The sequence below is a fragment of the Scatophagus argus genome, chromosome 17, assembly GCF_020382885.2.
Source record: "Scatophagus argus isolate fScaArg1 chromosome 17, fScaArg1.pri, whole genome shotgun sequence".
In the NCBI taxonomy this organism is placed as follows: Eukaryota; Metazoa; Chordata; class Actinopteri; family Scatophagidae; genus Scatophagus; species Scatophagus argus.
The window spans coordinates 20,704,108-20,723,682 of record NC_058509.1 but is presented as its reverse complement, the minus strand read 5'-3'; the positions used below and the strand labels follow the sequence as shown (position 1 = coordinate 20,723,682).

Sequence of the window (19,575 nt, the reverse complement as noted above, 5' to 3'; positions counted from 1 at the left end):
CTTTCATGTCGGGTCGAGCCAAGGCCTGGGCTACAGCGGAATGGAACCGCCGTTCGGCCATCTGTACTTCCCTGCCACTATTTTTAAAGACTCTTACACTGATTTTTCAGACTGTTGCTCCGGGTCGAGAGGCCGCCAAGGCCTTGGTTTCCATGCGCCAAGGCAGGCGGAGTGTTATGGACTATGCCATTTCCTTCAGAACATTAGCAGCAGAGAGTGGATGGAACCAACCAGCTTTGGTGGATGCCTTTTTTAATGGGCTTTCAGAGCAGGTTAAAGACTTTCTGACTCCTCTTGACCTGCCTTCTGAGCTTGATGCGCTAGTGTCCCTAGCTTCTAAGATCGACAAGAGATTACGGGAGCGTGACCGGTCCAGGAACTACCCTTCTTGGAGGTCCTCACCCGGACGCATTCCGGCTCCAGAGCTCACGACCAACACCAGAACTGACACGGAGGAACCTATGCAGATTGGACGCACTCGGCTTACTCCTGAAGAACGCCTACGAAGACGCAACGAGGGTCGATGCATCTACTGCGCTCAGATGGGTCACTTCCTGGAGAATTGTCCCATTCGCCGCAGCACTTCCTCCCGTCCAACATCTGTGCTGGTATGTGCCTCCCCTAGTAAGAACAGATCTTGCCGACAGTTCTCTCACGTCACACTCTCCTCTGAATCTCTGTCTCTCCCCCTTACTGTTCTCATTGACTCTGGTGCTGATGCTAGTCTCATCGATGTAGACTTGGCTAGGAAACTTAACCTCTCGTTTGTCCCTCTAGACACCCCCGTGCCTGCCACTGCCCTAGATGGCCATGTGATGTATCTGGTTACCCACTGCACTTCTCCTGTGACACTGATTTTTCCCGACTCTCACACAGAACAGATAACTTTCCACCTTTTTGAGGCACCGCAACATCCACTTGTGCTAGGTTTTCCTTGGCTAACTCTGCACAACCCCCACATTGACTGGGTCTCTGGCAAGGTTCTGTCATGGGGAGGTAACTGTAAGACGCAGTGTTTTGCAGGTCCTCCCATTTCCAGTCTGGAGGGGGTTTTCACCTCACCCGAGGAGGTGGACGAAGAGGAGTTTCCTGATTTGTCCTCAGTTCCATCCTGCTACCTGGACCTTAAGCAGGTATTTAACAAAACTAAAGCCACTACACTTCCCCCTCACCGACCTTATGATTGTTCCATAGACTTACTTCCTGGTACCTCGCCCCCCCGTGGCCGCTTGTACTCACTGTCGGGACCAGAGCATAAAGCCATGGAGGAGTACATCGGAGCTGCTCTTAAGGCCGGGATTATCCGGCCTTCTTCATCTCCTGCTGGAGCAGGGTTTTTCTTTGTGGGGAAGAAGGACAAGACCCTCCGACCCTGCATTGACTATCGTGGACTCAACGACATTACCGTAAAGAACAGGTATCCCCTTCCACTCATTTCCTCTGGATTTGAACTCCTTCAGGGAGCCAAGGTATTTACTAAATTGGATCTACGCAATGCTTACCACCTGGTCCGCATCAGGGAGGGGGATGAGTGGAAGACTGCTTTTAACACTCCCACAGGACATTATGAGTATCTGGTAATGCCTTTTGGACTCACCAATGCCCCTGCTGTGTTTCAGGCACTGGTGAATGATGTTCTTCGTGAGTATTTGAATAAGTTTGTTTTTGTCTATTTAGATGACATCCTGATCTTCTCTCCTGATATGGAGACTCACGAGAATCATGTCCGGCAGGTGCTGCAACAGCTATTATGTAATCAACTGTTTGTCAAAGCTGAGAAATGTGAATTTCATGTGCCTACTGTGTCTTTTTTGGGGTTTGTGGTGTCTGAGGGGAGGGTCAGCATGGATCCCATGAAGGTACAGGCAGTACAAGATTGGCCCACACCCACATCCAGAAGAGAGGTCCAACGGTTTTTGGGGTTTGCAAACTTTTATAGAAAGTTTATTCGGAACTTCAGTCTGGTTGCTTCCCCGCTGCATGCTTTAACCTCCTCCAAGGTGCAGTTTCGCTGGTCCCTCCAGGCAGAGTCAGCCTTTCAAAGACTCAAGAGCAGCTTTATCGTCGCCCCTGTGTTGATTCTTCCTGACCCTAAACGGCAGTTCGTGGTGGAGGTGGACGCCTCTGATTTGGGTGCAGGGGCGGTGCTCTCTCAGCGGTCCGAACAGGACGACAAGCTCCACCCTTGTGCCTTTTTGTCCCGCAGGTTTTCGCCTTCGGAGAGGAACTATGATGTCGGAGACCGTGAACTGCTGGCCATTAAGCTGGCTTTGGAGGAGTGGAGGCATTGGCTGGAGGGGGCCGAGCATCCTTTCCTGGTCTGGACGGACCACAAGAACATTGAGTACATCAGGACAGCCAAAAGACTTAACCCTCGACAAGCCAGGTGGGCCCTTTTCTTCTCCCGATTTAATTTCTCTATTTCATATCGCCCTGGCTCTAAGAACATTAAACCCGATGCCCTGTCTAGACTATTTAAGGGTGAAAGCGTTCCCAAGGAAACGGAGACAATAATCCCTGAGACGTTGGTTGTAGGTAGCATCACCTGGGAGATTGAGGAGCGGGTCAACAGGGCCAATCAAGGGATTCAGGTTCCTCCGGAGGTACCACCCAACAAATTATTTGTCACCCCCGAACTGCGGGGCCCTGTGATTACTTGGGCTCATACATCTCTGATATCTTGTCATCCTGGTTTCCGCAGAACTCTGACCCGGGTGCGAGAGAGGTTTTGGTGGCCTGGTATGAGGAATGATGTACGCGACTATGTGGCAGCCTGCACAACCTGTGAGCAGAACAAAAGCAAGAACGCCCCCAGTGCTGGACTTCTCCAGCCCCTCCCTGTGCCTCAGCGGCCCTGGTCGGACATTTCCCTGGACTTTGTGACCGGCCTACCACCCTCTGAGGGTAACACTATTGTACTCACAGTGGTAGACCGTTTTTCCAAGATGGTCCGGTTCATACCATTACCTAGCATTCCTTCTGCCAAAGAAACGGCAGAGGTGCTAATGTCTCATGTCTGTCGAGTTTTTGGATTTCCCAGGAATGTCCTGTCTGACCGGGGCCCGCAGTTTGTGGCTCAGTTCTGGAGGGCGTTCTGCCAACTCCTGGGTGCCACAGTTAGTCTGACCTCAGGCCACCATCCTCAAACCAATGGGCAGACGGAGCGGTTAAACCAGGAGCTGGAGAAAGGGCTCCGCTGCCTGGCTTCCCAGAATCCCACATCTTGGAGCAAGTACGTCATGTGGGTGGAATATGCTCACAATACACTCCCCAGCACTTCCGTGGGCATGTCTCCGTTCCAGTGTGTTTTTGGGTACCAGCCGCCTCTGTTTCCTGCACTGGAGAGGGAGGTCTCTGTTCCTTCTGCTCTTGCCTTGGTCCGCCGTTGCCGTCGGATTTGGGCTCAGGCTCGTCTGAACCTCCTCCGGGCTTCCCAGAGCCACAAAAAGTTTGCGGACAGGAGGAGGAGATGTGCACCAGCTTATCAAGCCGGACAACGGGTGTGGTTATCCACTAAACACCTACCTCTTAAGGTGGAGTCCCGTAAGTTGGCCCCTCGTTTTGTTGGACCATTCCCTGTGTCAGAAGTTATTAACCCTGTGTCTGTGAGACTCAAACTTCCCAGGTCTCTTCGTGTGAACCCCACATTTCATGTTAGTGAGGTCCAGCCTGTCAGGACCAGCCCGTTGGTCCCACCTACCAGACCCCCTCCTCCCGCCCGGATCGTCGATGGGGGCCCAGTCTACACGGTTCGGAAGCTGTTGGCTTTTCGCCCCCGGGGGAGGGGTCGTCAGTACCTCGTGGACTGGGAGGGTTACGGACCAGAGGAGAGGTCTTGGGTCTCCTCCCGGAACATCTTGGACCCAGACCTCATACGGGAGTTTGAACGTGACCACCCGCATGATCCTGGGCCTTCTGGAGCCGGCCGTTGAGGGGGGGGTACTGTCAGGCTTTTAGTTTGTGGACAGACTTCCTGTTTTATTTTGGTTGCCCTCACTTCCTTTTCGTGTTCATTCTTGGTTTCTTTACTCCCTATGATTACTTATTGTTTTCACCTGTGTCTCGTTTGCTCCTCCCCTCATGTGTATTTAAGCCAGTCTCTCCCAGTGTGTCTTTGTTAGATTGTCTTCTTCCCTGTAAGTAACTCTCTGGCGTTTTCTGTATTGTTTCCTCGTGCACCTACCCTGTTTGTTTCCTCGACCCGTTTTTGCCTCGTGATTTTGTACTTTTGCCCCGCTGACTGCCTTTTTGTGTACCGAATCCGGACTGTTAATAAACCGCCTCTCTACACCTGTCAGTCTCTGGTCTGCTCTGTGGGTCCTGTTGTCTGTCTGACCCTGACAGTGTGTAGTGGTAATCTTTCCACTTCTGCTTTTTCTAGCCCTTAAGCACATATTGGGTGTGTCCAGATGCTGCCAACATACACACACACACCAGCATCCTCAAATACACATGCATGAATAGAGCTCTTTAGCATATATATATATATATATAGACACAGGCAGGATTTTTTGGTGATGTTAGGAAAAAAAAGAAAGAAGTAAATGAAAAGAATTATTTCTCGAAATACATACGTAACTCAAAACCATTAAAACCATAAATGGATTGTTTAGTGTTTTATAATATATACGTAAAGATCATTTCTAAACAAGCAGTGATGTGATTTGGATACAAGAGAAGACATTTATGATTAAAGCTGCATGATGTTTTTGTCCACTTGGGTGCAGCAACATTGATGTTGAAATATCAACGTTCACTAGAGCAGAGTTTGCTGGTTGTAAAGCCAAAATAATAAGCTAAAAGTGGCTCAAAGTTGGTGATATTGTGCTGGATGAATAATGAGAATGAACAATGAGTCGCTTAATGGAGACTGAAAGAAAATTAGTTGCTGGCTGTTAATTCACTTACTGCTCAAGTGTTTTTTTTTTTGTTTTTTTTTAAAGCGAACAGCGTCTTAAATGCAAAGAGTTGCTGCATTTATTTGGCATTTCTAATAGTAAATAGAGAACCTTGGGGTTTTGGACTTTTGGTTGGACAAAAGAAGCAATGATTAATTATTTTTAATTATTGATTATTATTAATTGTGAAAATAAATGGTAAATGGGTTGATAATAAAAATAATCACCAGATGCAGCAGCTTTAGAGACTTTAACATAGGGGCTGTAGCATCTCCCTGGAGGTTGTCATGAAACCAAAATAAAACAAAAAACAAAACAAAAAAACTGCAATTATATATCTGTCACTGTGATACTTAATCTGCTATGCTACAGCATTTATCAGACAAAGAGTTATCAGAACTGAGAATGTGTTTGTTTCAGTTAAACTGATCCAATCTGCTAAGCACTGTCTCAAGCCATAACTTAGTCCATTAATATTAAATAAAAAATTGATGATTCAGACCACACAGTGGTCTGGACTTAATGGTTTCTAAATGTTATGTGTGGATATTTGTTTTGTAAACTCACGCTTTTATTCAATTATTTTTTGGCTTTCATGATTTCCTCTGAGCCCGTTGGTATACAAGCAACCTTGCTATTAGAATGAAAACTATAATGGCTCCACACTGGTTCGTAGCGTTTGTTGTGTTATGAGCCTTCTGATGTTTACTGAGATGATGCTTTACAGGTCAGAGCACAGTCGGTTCAGTTACATATTTTTCTGATTTGCCTTTCTTCTCTTTGGCAAGCGCTTGATTAACAGATGTTCCTATAAGCATGAGCACTTGTCCACAATGGTTTGCAGGGCTACCAAGACTCAGCAGCTGAACATGAGACTCACGTACTCGACACACATCTTTCACCACACACGCATTCTCTCACGCTATCTTTTCGTCTTCGTTTCCTCCACTGAAGTTTTTTTTGGTGTTGTTGAGATGAGCTGAGACGAAGAGTTTACTGTTCCTGTTTTAATCTAACGGTGTGTGTGATGCTCACTGCTGTGTCCTGATGAGGAGAGACAGGAAAGTGGAGACCAAAATTATACACTCAAAGAAGACAAGCTACTTTTATTTCATGACTGATAAAATGTAATATACAAGTGAAGAAGTGATGAAACAGTGGAGCATTAGCTTCTGATCAGCCTGAGTCAGTCATCTGATCTGATAATAGAGATTTTTCAGAAAGACACAAGCAACAAAGATAATACAATTCAGTTTTAATTCAGCTCATTTATAAGTGCCAATTCACACCAAAAGTTATCTCATGACACTTTCCAATCAGAGCAGGTCTAAACCAAACTCTTAAATTAAACTGTAATACAGAACCCAACATTCCCCCTTGAGCAAGCACTTGGCGACAGTGGAGAGGAAAAACTGCCTTTTAGAAGGCAGAAACCTCGGAGCAGACCCCGGCTCAAGATGGGCGGCCATCTGCCTTGACCAGTTGGGTTGAGAGAGAGAGAGAGAGAGAGAGGGAGAGAGAGGGAGAGAGAGGGAGAGGGGGTGGGGCATAAGAGAGGGAGCACACAAGCAGAGATGCATAGAAGCAGTAATAATACCAGAAGTATTGGAACTGTAGATAATGATAATGACAATGAAGTATACAGAAGGTATTATGGTGATTATGATAGCAGTATTAATAGCAATAATAATGGTAGCAGCTGCAGCTACCATTATTGCCTGTACAACATCCATTGCACGTCTGCCCGTCCTGGGTGAGGGATCCCTCCTCTGTTGCTCACCCTGAGGTTTCTTCCATTTTTTCCTGTTAAAGGTTTTTCTGGGAGTTTTTCCTTAGTCGATGTGAGGGTCGAAGGGCAGAGGATGTTGCTGATGTTATGTTAAGTCCTTTGAGACAAACTGCTTGTAAAAATGGGCTATACAAATAAAGTTGTCTTGTCTTGTCTAATAGAATTAAAATAGATTATGACTAAACAGTAGTAATCGCAGTAAGTTTCGAGCAGGACCGCAGCAGGAGGTCCAACCACGATCCATGGGAACCTGCGAGACGAGAAAGCACAAGGACTCCAGGGAAGATCCCCTGGCAGTCTAAGCCTATAGCAGCATAACTAGGGGCCGGCCTAGGCCAGCCCTAACTATAAGCTTTATCAAAGAGGAAAGTTTTTAGTCTCCTCTTAAATATAGAGAGGGTGTCCGCCTCCCGGACCGAAACTGGAACATGTATGTGAGGAGGAGAATTTTAAAGTCTTTCCTGAATTTAACAGGTAGCCAATGTAGAGAAGCCAGAACAGGAGAAATATGATCTCTCATGCTGGTTCTTGTCAGTAATCTTGCTTCAATGTTCTGGATTAGCTGGAGAGTCTTTATAGGTTTATTGGGGCAACCTAATAAATGGACTAATTTTTCTGCGTCTTTCTGACTCAGAATGTGCCTAATTATTGCAATATTGCGGAAGATAAGAGAATTATAGTTTTCCTGTTCATATGTGGCAGGTTATCTACAAATAAGGTGATTTGTTATTTCATACTAAGTAAAAACAGGTGTTTGCTCACTAACCTGAGGAAGACCATCTGTGGTCATATATCTATGACCGCTTGGTGGCTTGCACTTAGCATTGAGGCTATGCTTCTCTGTTCGACAAACAGAGGAAAACGCCTCACGGTTGCCGGGTCAAGCCTCAGCCATAAGTCAAACTTCTCGCCCTCCAACCAGCTGTTAGAAAACTTGAATTTCTGGATTAGCTAGGTAGTTTAAGACCCTGGAGTAAAGGGACATCTGTGTAACATTAAAGCAGCATTTAGTTCAGTGGGTCAAGGAAAAACAACACATGTGGTGTCACAGCAATATGGGGAAAAGGGTTTTGCTCATTCATGCAGTGGAGTGTTTGTGGGGTCGGGCATGAGGGGGTGGCTGGCTCATGGTCTGATGGTATGTTGTAGGATCTCAGCTCATATTTGCCGTGTTAAGACTTGCTCACTTCCTGTGACGATGACCTGAGAGATGTTCACGGTGACAACAGACAGAGCAGGGTGTGACAGTAAGAATGTCCCTGCAGGAGAAGCGCTCAGTCAGAGCCAGATGCTGGATGTAGGCGAAGCAGCTGCAACATTGGAATACGAACAAGCAGCAGTCAAAGAACAACAAACAGGCGCTTTAAAAAGAGAGCTTCAATCACTGGATGTAAATCATTGTGCATATTACTGCATTGTGATATTCATTCGTTCACCCATCATTTTCACACAAACTGAGCTCAGACTTGCTTTGAGGCTTCACTCCATTAAAACATTTGAGGGCGGGGGGCGGCAACATTCCACATGCGTAGTGTGTTATGGTGGCATTTATAGTGTGCTCATGCATTCATAATTCTGAATGACAACACTCAAATGAATGTAATGCTATCATAAAGCACAACAAATGCCTTCCCTGTGAGCTTTACTGCACACTGTACTACTGTCTTCCATGGTGAAACAGTGAATACATTTCTGCACTGGTAGAAATATATTGAATATTGTACTCAGTATTATTTTTTTGGCCTGCTCATACATTGACAAGGGTGTTACTCATCTCTTCATAACGTAGGAATGCTGGCTTTGGACTGACTCACTTACATCGCATACAACATTCTATGTAGTGATATTATAACTAACTTAAACAACATATCAGCTAAAAAACAAATACATACAATACATAGTCTTCAGAATTCCAATTATAACAACCTGCCATGTTTGTCCTTTGTAATGCATAATGTTAATTGCATGTATGTTTCTCTCTCTCTCTGTCTTTCATCCTCTCTATCCTGTCTACCTCTTTTTCTCCTTCACCCAGCCGACTATCAGCAGGATGGTTCTCCCTTGTGAGCGGGGCCCTGCTAAAGGTTTCTTCCTGTTAAAAGGGAGTTTTTCCTTGCCACTGTCTGCTTGCTCGGGGGTTCAGGCTCTGGGTCTCTGTAAAGCACCTAGAGACAATTTTGATTGTATAAGGTGCTATATAAATAAATTAAACTGAATTAACCGATATGAGTCGGATATTAACCGACTCATCAAATGCAAAAGGTGGTGCTGAAGTTTCATTCTGTGTCATTCCATTTTTTTGAAGCTATATATGTATAACTCAAACCACAGATAACCATGTTCAAAAACTTTATTTATTTCATGCTCCCACAACAGTCACAATGAATAATTACATGTTTAAAATGACAGAGATAGGAGTCTAAAATAGCTTTTCAAATGTAAAATGTTAACTTAAACTAATAACAAGGGTGTCAGAATTGTGATAATTAAACAAATCATGTTCTTTTCTTCAAATTTCACTCAGTACAAATGTTTCAGCTGTAGCTTATCAAAGTTTATATGAAGATATTACAAACACAATCTGTAAGTATTTACAGGATGTTGACATACATCATACACAATTCTGCATATGCCAGATGTTTTTCAAATTAAAAATATGTTTGATATGCAACTCGATGAATTTCAAAATACAAGTTTTTGGAGTTTCATCAAGAAAATAAATTTGGTGTAATGTTAGACAAAATATTCCTAGTCCTATTAGTATTTTTAAGGTAGAAAAGTGGAATGGCATTTCTAGCAGACCAGCACTGGTACCAGAACGAGGTCGTGATTAGTATGTATAACATGCAAACCAACATTATTGCTATTAAATCACAAGATACCTCAAAATACAACACTTGTCAGCAGGACAGGGTGGGAAGAATTTAATGACCCCTTCAAAAAAAAGAGAAATTTGGAAATTTTTACTACACAACTGACAACAATAAGCAAAAAAAACCAAAAAACTGTTACAACTAATAAAAAACAAAAATAACAGGGAAAAAAAAACCTTCATGATTAATCTACGGCTGGTTGGAAGTAAACATTGAAATTTGTTTATGTAGTATGTAATGCAGCATTAGAAAATATTGAAAACCTAGTGCACAGATATTCATAATATTTTAAAGGGGAAGGGATGAAATGTTTCAGAAAATTAATTTTGAAAATTTGGATAACAGAAAAACTAAGCACAAACATCAAACACTGACAGACTAATTAGCGCCTGGTCACCCGTCAGTGTGAGGGCCTACCGTAATCCAAGGAGTTATTATCAAGTGGGAAATCGAATCCATCAAATTTTGATATTAAGAAATTAAGAAATGAAAATTAGCAATTTTGTTGGGGCTGTGACAGTTACAATAAGAATAAAAATAATAATAATAACCCACTGTTGAACAGCCAGTTCCTTCATAATGTAAGCTAAAGAGAAAATTTCTTTTAGGGCTAGCATGCTTTAAGGAACACTGTAATTACATGGTTTGGCCACTGGGGACTTGGTCACAACAACTCCTGTACCTCGAATAACTTGGTTGCGATATGGAATGGAGTTCACACTTGTCCCACAAACATGCCCGTTTTGTGGAGCAGTCTTTAACTCACTAGGGTTGTATGAAAATATATAGCTCTCCATTTCTACATTATTTATATTATTCTATATATTATGAAACTGTGCAAAAGCATATGTTCAAGTTCATCAAAGTTGGACTTTCCCATAAGCAAATCCAATAACTGTGAGGATTCCATTGAAGAGTCAGTCTACAAAGTCATCAAAAAACAAACAATATATGGAAAAACTAATCAGTTACAGCACAGTAACACAGAGGTTTAAACTGCAACCTACCAGGTATGCCTTCAGCAGGTAATACAGCAGACTGTACAATTCATAGTCAACAGTGCAGACAGAGAAACACTATGAACAGCATGAGCTTATCTCAGAATCATACACAGCAGTATCTGAATACTTTAAGCATGTAATGACAGCACTTCCTGTTGATCAATTTGTCATAGAGCCTCACACACTGTGGTGGAGGAATTGGCTTCAAACAACTCGGGACTGCTCATCAAGTGTACATTTTAAGTAGACTCATAAAGTGCATTATTATTCGGTAGGTAGTCAAATACCTCTATCAAGTTTGTTGTTCCTTCCCTGTGTTTAGGAGCACAGAGTGCAAATCATAAGCTATGGTTCATAACACAAAGAAATACAGAATATGTTAATTATAGTGTTCTCACAAGAACTGAAATTATGATGCCACTTCAATATTGTTGGAAAAAACAAATCAAATCCCATACTAAATTATATCAGTGACACTTTCATTATCTGTGGGGCACAACTTCAAAATTGAGAATTCAGAAGAGAAATAAATTTGAGGAAAAGCAAAACATCATTAGCTGTCTCGACAAAACCACACAATTCAGTGACGCTGTAGCAGTGTGTTACGGCGAGATAAGAAATGAACTGAAAAGTCAGAACTGCAGCTGACCAAGCGAACAGCATAAAACACTACAACCACATGATTACAAGACCTGTACCGCATTATTACGCAAAACCTGTTTTATAATCGCAAGATCATTTTATCTAAATCACACAAAAACCATCTCCTAAATACATGATGAGTTTTCTTGTAAATACAAGGTAATGTATTTCACAATAAAATAAAGGATACCCCTTTCATACACAGTCATGATATTATCACCTGTATTATCAGTGAACCTTTGGAATGCTCCAAACAGGCATTTTTTTTTTTTTGAACAGTGCACAACTTTCTCAGTCTTTTGTTGCGCCTGTGCGATGTAGTCGGAGCAGCTACAAGTTCAGGATGTGAGCAACAAACAGCTTTTGCTGCTGCTAACTGAAATCAAGAGGATAAACAACGCACTGGCACTTTGAAATGAGAGCTTAAACGTTTGTGCTTATCATTGGGTATAAAAAGCCCGACGAGCCAAGCATCTGGTGTTGTACTGGAGTGGTGGGAGTTAAAGCCTCTTCGGGTTAGGTGTGTGCTTAAATCACTACATGCACAATGTTATCTATATTGCAGTAAAATAATATTGTGGAACACTATTAGTTTTTCCACTCATTAAATGTTTGATTTGTGCAGGTTACCATAACTACACTTCAACTACACTTTGATGAGATAAAACATTGAATACATTACATCAACACTAATAAAGGCCTATCCTACCTTCTTATCAAATATATTCTCTTTGCACAGTTTTCCACTATAGTATACGTGGAAAAAGGGTTAGCAAAATATCACATACTGTTTTACACAGCGTGAAAACGTTTTGGAATCGGGGTTATAATTATGAAATGTACATATGACCTTATGATGATATGTGTAACATCTGAAAATTAGGACATGAAGTCATAATTACAAGATACCATCTCCATTTCTTCAGTTTTTTTTTTTTGAGTGCTTCCATAAGATACACCAAAATTTCCCTAGTGAGTGAATTTTTTTTTTTTTCAAGAATTGATATTGAAATAAACATCAAGATATCGTGACAACAGTATTTTGTTAGAGACTGCAGGTGGAGGAGAAGGGAAAGGCTAACTTCCATGGCCTGTGTCAGGGCTGGGGAGGAGGACAGTGTGGTGTGGTTACTCAGCAGGATGCGGGACGCTGAATGCCTTGCTCATCCCTCTGGTAGAGGTGGTGTTCCCTCCGCAGTCCACATACTGGTACATCTCCTGAGACACCTGCTCCGCATGACCAAAGTAGGTCGTGGTGACGGTGACTCTGCAGAGGGTGGAGAAAGAGACCAGGTGAGGCCATAAACACACACGTTTACATTCAGATTAGAATAACCGACAGAGGGTCAACACGACTTACTGCATCATGACCACGATGTTGTGGACCTTGATGGTTTGTAGAGTGCAGTAGTCACTGGAAAATAAAACAAGTGAGAGTAAATATGGACAAACTACCACTTAGAGGACTACAATACTTCAAATATGGACATTGATGCAAAGAACCTATAAATTCTAAAACCTGTCTCTGACAAATCAATAGTTTCAAGGTGAACACCCAAGATTAGTGTTACCAATTCAGTATCTGACCGAATGCGAAACATGGTCACAATCTGCCCTTCTGCTCTGGTGCTGAATAATGGATAGAAGGGCTCCAGAGTGCGACCAAAATTTTTAAGAGTGCGACTAATATTTTTTCTACATCGCACTGGTGCACCTGACGCTGCTCGGGTGAAAACATCAATTTATTTCGCAAGTGCATCATCTCTCTGTGTTCCCCAGCGATGGTAGGATCATATTGTGGTCTAAACCAATAAGAGACAGAGCTCGGGCGGGTCTTTGCCTCTCATTGGCTGGGGTTCTGTTCGCTGCTCTAAGTTGTGTGTGTTTTAAAATTTAGTTGGCGAGTTGCCTAACTCAAACGAAAAAGAAAAAAAAGGCGCACCAGTGCAACCAATGCAAGCTTAACTGGCAAGCAGTCATGATTAGTTACACTCACACAACAGGTTATAATCACATGAAATTCTTTTAATGAATGCACTGATAACAATATCCACTGGCCATTTTTGATTTTTCCTTTGTTTCCTTGTTTACAAATCGGCTGTAACAAGCATTTTTGACAAGGACCCTTTAGATTTGTTACTATGGTGTGAGTGGGATTTGGGAACTGTAGATTGTTTGCAAAGTGTGGGGAGTGTAATGATTAGTTGAGTAACTGATTAGTTGATCAAAAGAAAATTGGTCAGCAGATGTTAAAGGTTTAATTATATTTCAAGTCAGTTCAAGGTAGTGTTGGTATCTTCAAAGTCATGTAAAATAATGGCATTGTGTCTTTCAGGGCAGCCAAAGTGACCTGAGGGTCACATGAAGTTCTGGTCTGGTCATCTGTGTGGGATAAAATAACCATTTTTGTAGCAGTGTCAACATACACTGCTGCCTTTTCAATGAAGAACGAATGATGAAACAGTTTAGATTGTAACAGCGGAGGCTTGACCTGACACAGTCTGACAGCCTCTGGTGAGGTGAAAACAGTAAGTGGTGGTCTAAGCAGCTCAACTTGATGAAATCTTTGACAGATGTGTATGGCTGGATTAAATCACGTAAACATAGCCAATGGCCCACACTCGAGTTTAGCTCGGGGCAGCCGTGGCCTAGAGGTTGGAGAAGCGGCTTGTGATCGGAGGGTCACCGACTCGATTCCCCCACCGGACGGGCAGGAAAAATTTCCGTGTGGTGGAGTGATTAATGCAACAAATGCTCCCCCCCTCCATTAGCCGGCTGATGTGCCCTTGAGCAAGGCACTTAACCCCCCAATATGCTCCCCGGGCGCTTGATGCTGCCCACTGCTCCTGTGTGTGTTTCACTGCATGTAATTTGCCGGGTGTTGCATGTGTGTGTTCAACTAAGGATGGGTCAAATGCAGAAGACAAATTCAGTGTGTGTAAAAATATATATACTGTCAATAAAGTGATTCTTCTTTAACAAACGCAGTACTTACTACATGTAGTTCATCTCATCTGCGAGGGTGGTGGGGACCATATAATCAATCTGAAAACAACAATGGAGACGATGACATATAGTCAGAGTTGTACCCACACAGAGGAATGGTTAAACGGCAAACAGACTCTGAGCTCTACCTGTTTCATGTCCAGAGGGCTGATGGCAGTGATGTTACTGATGCGAGATTTACCAATCACCGTCTTGGCAAACTGCACCTGAGCTGTGATGTTGGCCACCTCCACTGAGTAGTAGTTGTTGTTGGTGATATTAAGAGTGTTCTGAAGAACAGCATAGGGAGAGTTAATATATATTTATATAGATATATGTATGAGTTAAGTTGCATACTTCTTGCAGTGGACACATGTTTCTCTATCCCATAACACCACAAAAGCACAGGGTTCAATATGTTATACCATGAGTGAGTGTTTGTGGGTGTAGTGTACAGCTCCAATATCAGAGCTGTATTTGCTAGGCCACACATATTTTTCAGTGATGCAATCAAATCTTGAGGATTGATTGAAATCCCTCTGATAACTATAACCTGCCAGCATATTATTTGTCGCACTACAAAAAATACAAACAGCTTCCCTTTAACTGTGGCTTTAAAGTTTGCTGGGTAAATATGTACAGGAAATATAGCAATATTTATACAAAAACAAAGAAACTAGAATGTTTGCACTGTGGATGAAAGTGATTCAGTTCTTATTTTTTTTCTCAGATTGGATCTTTTTGCCTTGATGGTTCACACTCAACTTTGTGACTCATATCTCACGTAAGTGTGAACAGATCTGTACCATGACCCCATATTTACAACACACATGCTGCTGAACAACATAAAACATCACTGGTTTGACATTCTGTCATCAAAATCAGTCAGCATTCATTTCTTGACTTATTTGCTGTGGTAACAGCAGCGTGGTGACAGTCATGCTGAGTCATGCTTTGATGCTGAGGGCTAAGGAAAAAAAATGACTTTGATTAAAACATCACACCATATAATTATTAAATTTGACTTATTCAATCTCACAGTTGTCGCTGCTATGGTCCTCCACATTTCTCTTTGTCCACTACTGCTGACAGTTGATGAATAATGATACAACAGTAATGTGAGCATGCTCAGTGGGAGAAAAATAACATAAATCCCAATGTGACCAGCCACACAGCCGTCACAACGTCACCACAAATTAAAGTGGCCTAAATCACAACTGTTAAAATTCCATGTGATTTGTGCTGTTCACACTGTCATGAAAAACAGATCTGAGTCACATATGAGCAAAGTAATTAATAAATTAAAATAAATAGTAAAATAGTAAATAGTAAGTCAGATTTGGGCCACTTTTGTCCATCTATGGTGAATGAAATCACTGGAAATAAATATCAAAAGTAAATTTAATCTGTTTCTCTGTGCCTGTCTGAACATAACAATTTATCCACAAGGGGGCAGCAAAGACAACTTTGATCATGCCCTTAAGCTGGGAGGATTTTTTTTAATAACGGACATTCCAGAGGGATTTTTGTTACTGTATTCATCTCATTCTCACATGAATCACAAAAGTCAGAGTTGCATGACAAATTCAGCTTACTCTTTTTCCTAAACAAGACCATCTCTTGTTTTGTGTGGTGTTGTTTTGTTTTTGCTTTGACAGAGACAAAAAAAGCATTTAAATCATACCCTAGGTTCCAATAGTTTCAGGTTGGAGAACCAAAGCTCACCGTGATGTTGAGATAGACACTGCGCTTTTCTTGATCATAGCTGACAAAAACAGACTTCACCCCGACATAGGAGACATCAATGGTGCGAGGGAACAGGAAGAAGACAGCCAGGCTGGACAGCAGGAGGCAGACCACCACTGATGCTGATACATATAACTTCCTGAAGAGGAAACAGTTTTAATTTCACATTTGTATCTTCACTTTTATAACAATAACACACAATGCCACAGAAAAGCTCTTCTCACTGCTGACGTCTTGCAGACGTTATTGAAGCATCCAGGCACGGACTATCAGATCTACCAGGAAATTGTATTTGCATCTGATTGGGTAATACACACTTTTAATCCAAATTCCCACATCTGAGCAAATATGATGATGTAGGTTCTCAGTCATCCGGGTCACGGTAGTTGAAGTGGTAGAAGCGGAGGCAACCGAATATCTTTGGGACAACGATTCACTAATGAGTCAAACCTGTCATAATGACTCACATGATAGTACGAAGAGTCAACGACCCTCATGACCACCCCCAAGGTAACAACCCCACCAGAAAAGTCTTGAACAACCTAAAGATATTCAGTTTATCTGTGGAAATACTGAGATATGGTAAGACCTTGGTCCAAAGTGCTTCCAAACTACAAACAAAGACAAAAGTACTTACGTCCTCCTGGGTCGCAGTCTTTGGTCACTGTATGGGATCAATGCCACCAGTTGATTTTCTTGTCCTGAAACAAAGGCAATACTCAATGATGAATCACTGTCAGCTGAAGCCTATTTTCTATTACCCTGCTGGTTTGGATATTGCAAAAATCATGTGGCTGTGGAAGACAGACAGCTTGTCTAACAGTTACACTACCCCCACTCTGACTGGTGTTACCTCTGGGGATTCTCCCAGTGCCCTGACATGTGGGACATGTCACACTGTCTCGTCCGGTGAACTCCACATAAGGGAACTGGGAAACATCTCCACCCTTCCCATCCTCAGTCTGACTGTCCTCCAAAGGAGAGGTGAGGCTGTCCTGTCCCTCATCCTGGCCTGTCAGCTTCGTGAGATGGGAAAAAGACTTCCCCATAGTCACACCTGGAGAACACAAGAACAGTCTGTCACTGTCAGCTGTCTGTATGTGCATAGTCCTCTAGTTCCGGTCCTCAAATTGTGACAACTTCCTTCTTTTTTTTTCTTTTTTTTTTACTTAGATTATAGTATGTTGAAATTTTGGTCAGACAAATAAGATGGTTAATAATCACCTCGTCTTCTTGGATATTATGAAATGGCTTTCCATTATCTTCTTATGTTTAATAGAGCAAACAATTAATCGACAAAAGAAGAGGCACATTAAGTGATAATGACAACAACCATTAGATGCAGTTTTAATGCCAGTTTCCTGAGCTTCTCTTGGCTTTGCTTGCACAGTTTCTACTAAAACGGTCAACCTGGTAAAGTCTGATGTTTCACAGCTGACTTGTGGGCAGAGATCATATGAGACACACAGCCAGCTTCTGCCAGACATGTCTTCCTACTGACAGGCTCTGGTTTCCCAACAAAGTTCCACAGCACGATGTGCAATAATACACAGGAATTCCCCGAGACGAGCTGAAATTAAGGGAGGCCGATCCACTAACTTCAGTGCAGTATTTATCAAGTCAACGCCGACGTTAATACCGCTAACACTGGTTTAGTTTAGCTTGGCTTGTAAACTGCAACTTGGAGCTCGGGGCCTCACAAGCCACGAAGGCAGTTAACATTAATAATACACTGGCAAAGATGCTGGTTAGGTAACATCATAGCATCATACAATAAACCGAAATGAACAAAAAAGTTGTCAAAATGCGTCCTTTAACCAAAACCCCACCAGATAGACAGTTAGCCTGCTAGCTTACTAGCTGACAGCTAACAAACTGTCCAGAACGAATATATGCTACGCAGTGCCAATACTTACCTAGTTTATTAAATATCAAACACAGCCTAACCATTAGAATTTAATGTTCGAAATGCTCTAATGATACATAACGTGAATGCAAAAGGATAAGAGATAATTACATTACCTTAATGTGACTATTTCTTTCACAGCCCTACTTCGGCTGCTGGGTCAGGCAGTTTTGTTTATTTCGGGAAAACAGACATGCGCGGATATGACACATTCAAAGCCACAGGAAAGGGCGGCCTCAAATTTAGAAATACTCTTAATTTCAGTTCAGTAAGCATGACATTAGGGAACAGTTTGGAGATGAATAATAAATTCGCTTGCCTTTTAAGCTATTTCTTAATCTAGAGTTTTTTTAATATCAAACCTTGAAGATATTTAAGTCAGGTGCGGTAAAGGTTCTATTAAATCATAGGCTGACCATTCCAAACAAATCTTTGAATATGTACTTTACCACAGGCCAATGTGCAGTGAAATGGGAGGATGTGCTAAAAGGCTAACGTACAGTAATAATAATAAGACAGGGATTAAAAAAATAACTATAATAGACACAAAGACATAGAGATTTCTATTTTTTTCACGTTTTGTTCCTATTTGTGAACACAACTCTTAACAGGTTTGTGGTGGAAATCTTCTGTAAAGACTAAAAAGAAATACTGTACAGCAGTCGCAATTTATAGAAACTGATTACTTAGTTAGCCTGCATGCTAAGCTCTTTTCTAGTTGGAAAAAACAGGTAAAACACCTTTACAACATTAGAACTGAAAGAAAAAGAAAGAAAACGCACACAACTATATTTTAAATGAGAGTTAACCTACCAAAACCTTGACGTTGTTAACTGGGCTATGAGAGAACGAGATACTGTACTACTCTGCTACAGTTACTGTACCTATGTAGCCTGGCATGTTTTACAACACATATGACCTTGTTTTGTGGTTTACACTGATTAAATTAACATTTTCTATTTTTCTGAATTTTCCCTACAGGGTACAATCATGTCACCATAAATGAGTCTTAAATAACATTAGCCAATCACAGTTTTTTTCCGCTACCTCGTTCTGCTTTCATGTATTGCTGTTCAACCTTCTTAAAGCCAGTCAACAATCAATCAACATTTATTTATAGAGCCCTTTACAACACAAAAGTGATCAAAATGCTTTCCAATAAAATCAAATAAAACAATAAAGCAGCTAACAGACAATGAAATTTCATAAGATATAATAAAATGCATAGCAATACTTATCATTGCTAGGTGTTAAAAGCTAGTCTGAATAAATAAGTTTTGAGCCTGGGTTTAAAGAGATCCAGGTCGCATGTCGGGGGGCAATGTGTTCCGCAGTCTGGGGCCGGCGACAGAGAAGGCCCGATCACCCCGGTGCTTGTATCTGGTTCTCGGGACTTCAAGCAGGAGCTGATTCAATGATCTCAACACTCTGTTAGGGTTGTGAAAGGCCAGCGTTTCTGAAAGGTACAGTGAAGCAAGGCCATTTTCAAATCTACTCTGAAAGAAACTAAAACTGGGTTGATGTTCTGACATCATGAAGTCTTATCATTAATTTTTAGTATTATTGCACACTCATTTGCAAGGTTTAACATGTGCTACATATTTTGTCCTTATTGCAATGTAATTAGATTTATCTAATCGTGGAACAGACTTTACAGAGATAAGTCTTCAATTTAAAGGTTATTGCAGCTTCAGAGGTCATCCACTTGGTGGCAGTGTCGATCCAACTTCTCTAC

At 41.9% G+C, this 19,575-nt stretch overlaps 1 protein-coding gene across 2 annotated transcripts; it reads right to left on the bottom strand.

The window, feature by feature from the left end:
* Positions 1-9,023: 9,023 nt before the first annotated feature.
* On the bottom strand, positions 9,024-18,067 carry tmem106bb (transmembrane protein 106Bb). 2 transcript variants are annotated; one of them, XR_006845832.1, is made up of 9 exons: positions 17,957-18,067; positions 16,788-16,991; positions 16,572-16,635; positions 15,914-16,073; positions 14,338-14,478; positions 14,199-14,248; positions 12,564-12,617; positions 12,244-12,470; positions 9,024-12,213 (listed from the first exon to the last, which is right to left on the bottom strand). XR_006845832.1 is itself a non-coding variant. In XM_046417053.1 (8 exons), exons 2-8 carry the CDS (start codon positions 16,981-16,983, stop codon positions 12,332-12,334), a joined length of 804 nt encoding a protein of 267 aa, XP_046273009.1. In that variant the 5' UTR covers positions 16,984-16,991; positions 17,957-18,067; the 3' UTR covers positions 9,024-12,331. The 2 variants fall into 2 exon arrangements, 1 of the variants encoding a protein (XP_046273009.1); XM_046417053.1 differs by having other exon boundaries at positions 9,024-12,470.
* Between the last annotated feature and the right edge of the window lie 1,508 nt (positions 18,068-19,575).

Excerpts from the sequence above, each read along its gene's own strand:
- tmem106bb (XM_046417053.1), bottom strand. The coding sequence starts at position 16,983 with ATGGGGAAGTCTTTTTCCCATCTCACGAAGCTGACAGGCCAGGATGAG. Across the intron at positions 14,249-14,337 it reads GCCCTCTGGACATGAAACAG|ATTGATTATATGGTCCCCAC; the intron begins GTAGAGCTCAGA and ends TGTTGTTTTCAG. Across the intron at positions 12,618-14,198 it reads GATGAGATGAACTACATGTA|TGACTACTGCACTCTACAAA; the intron begins GTAAGTACTGCG and ends TTTATTTTCCAG.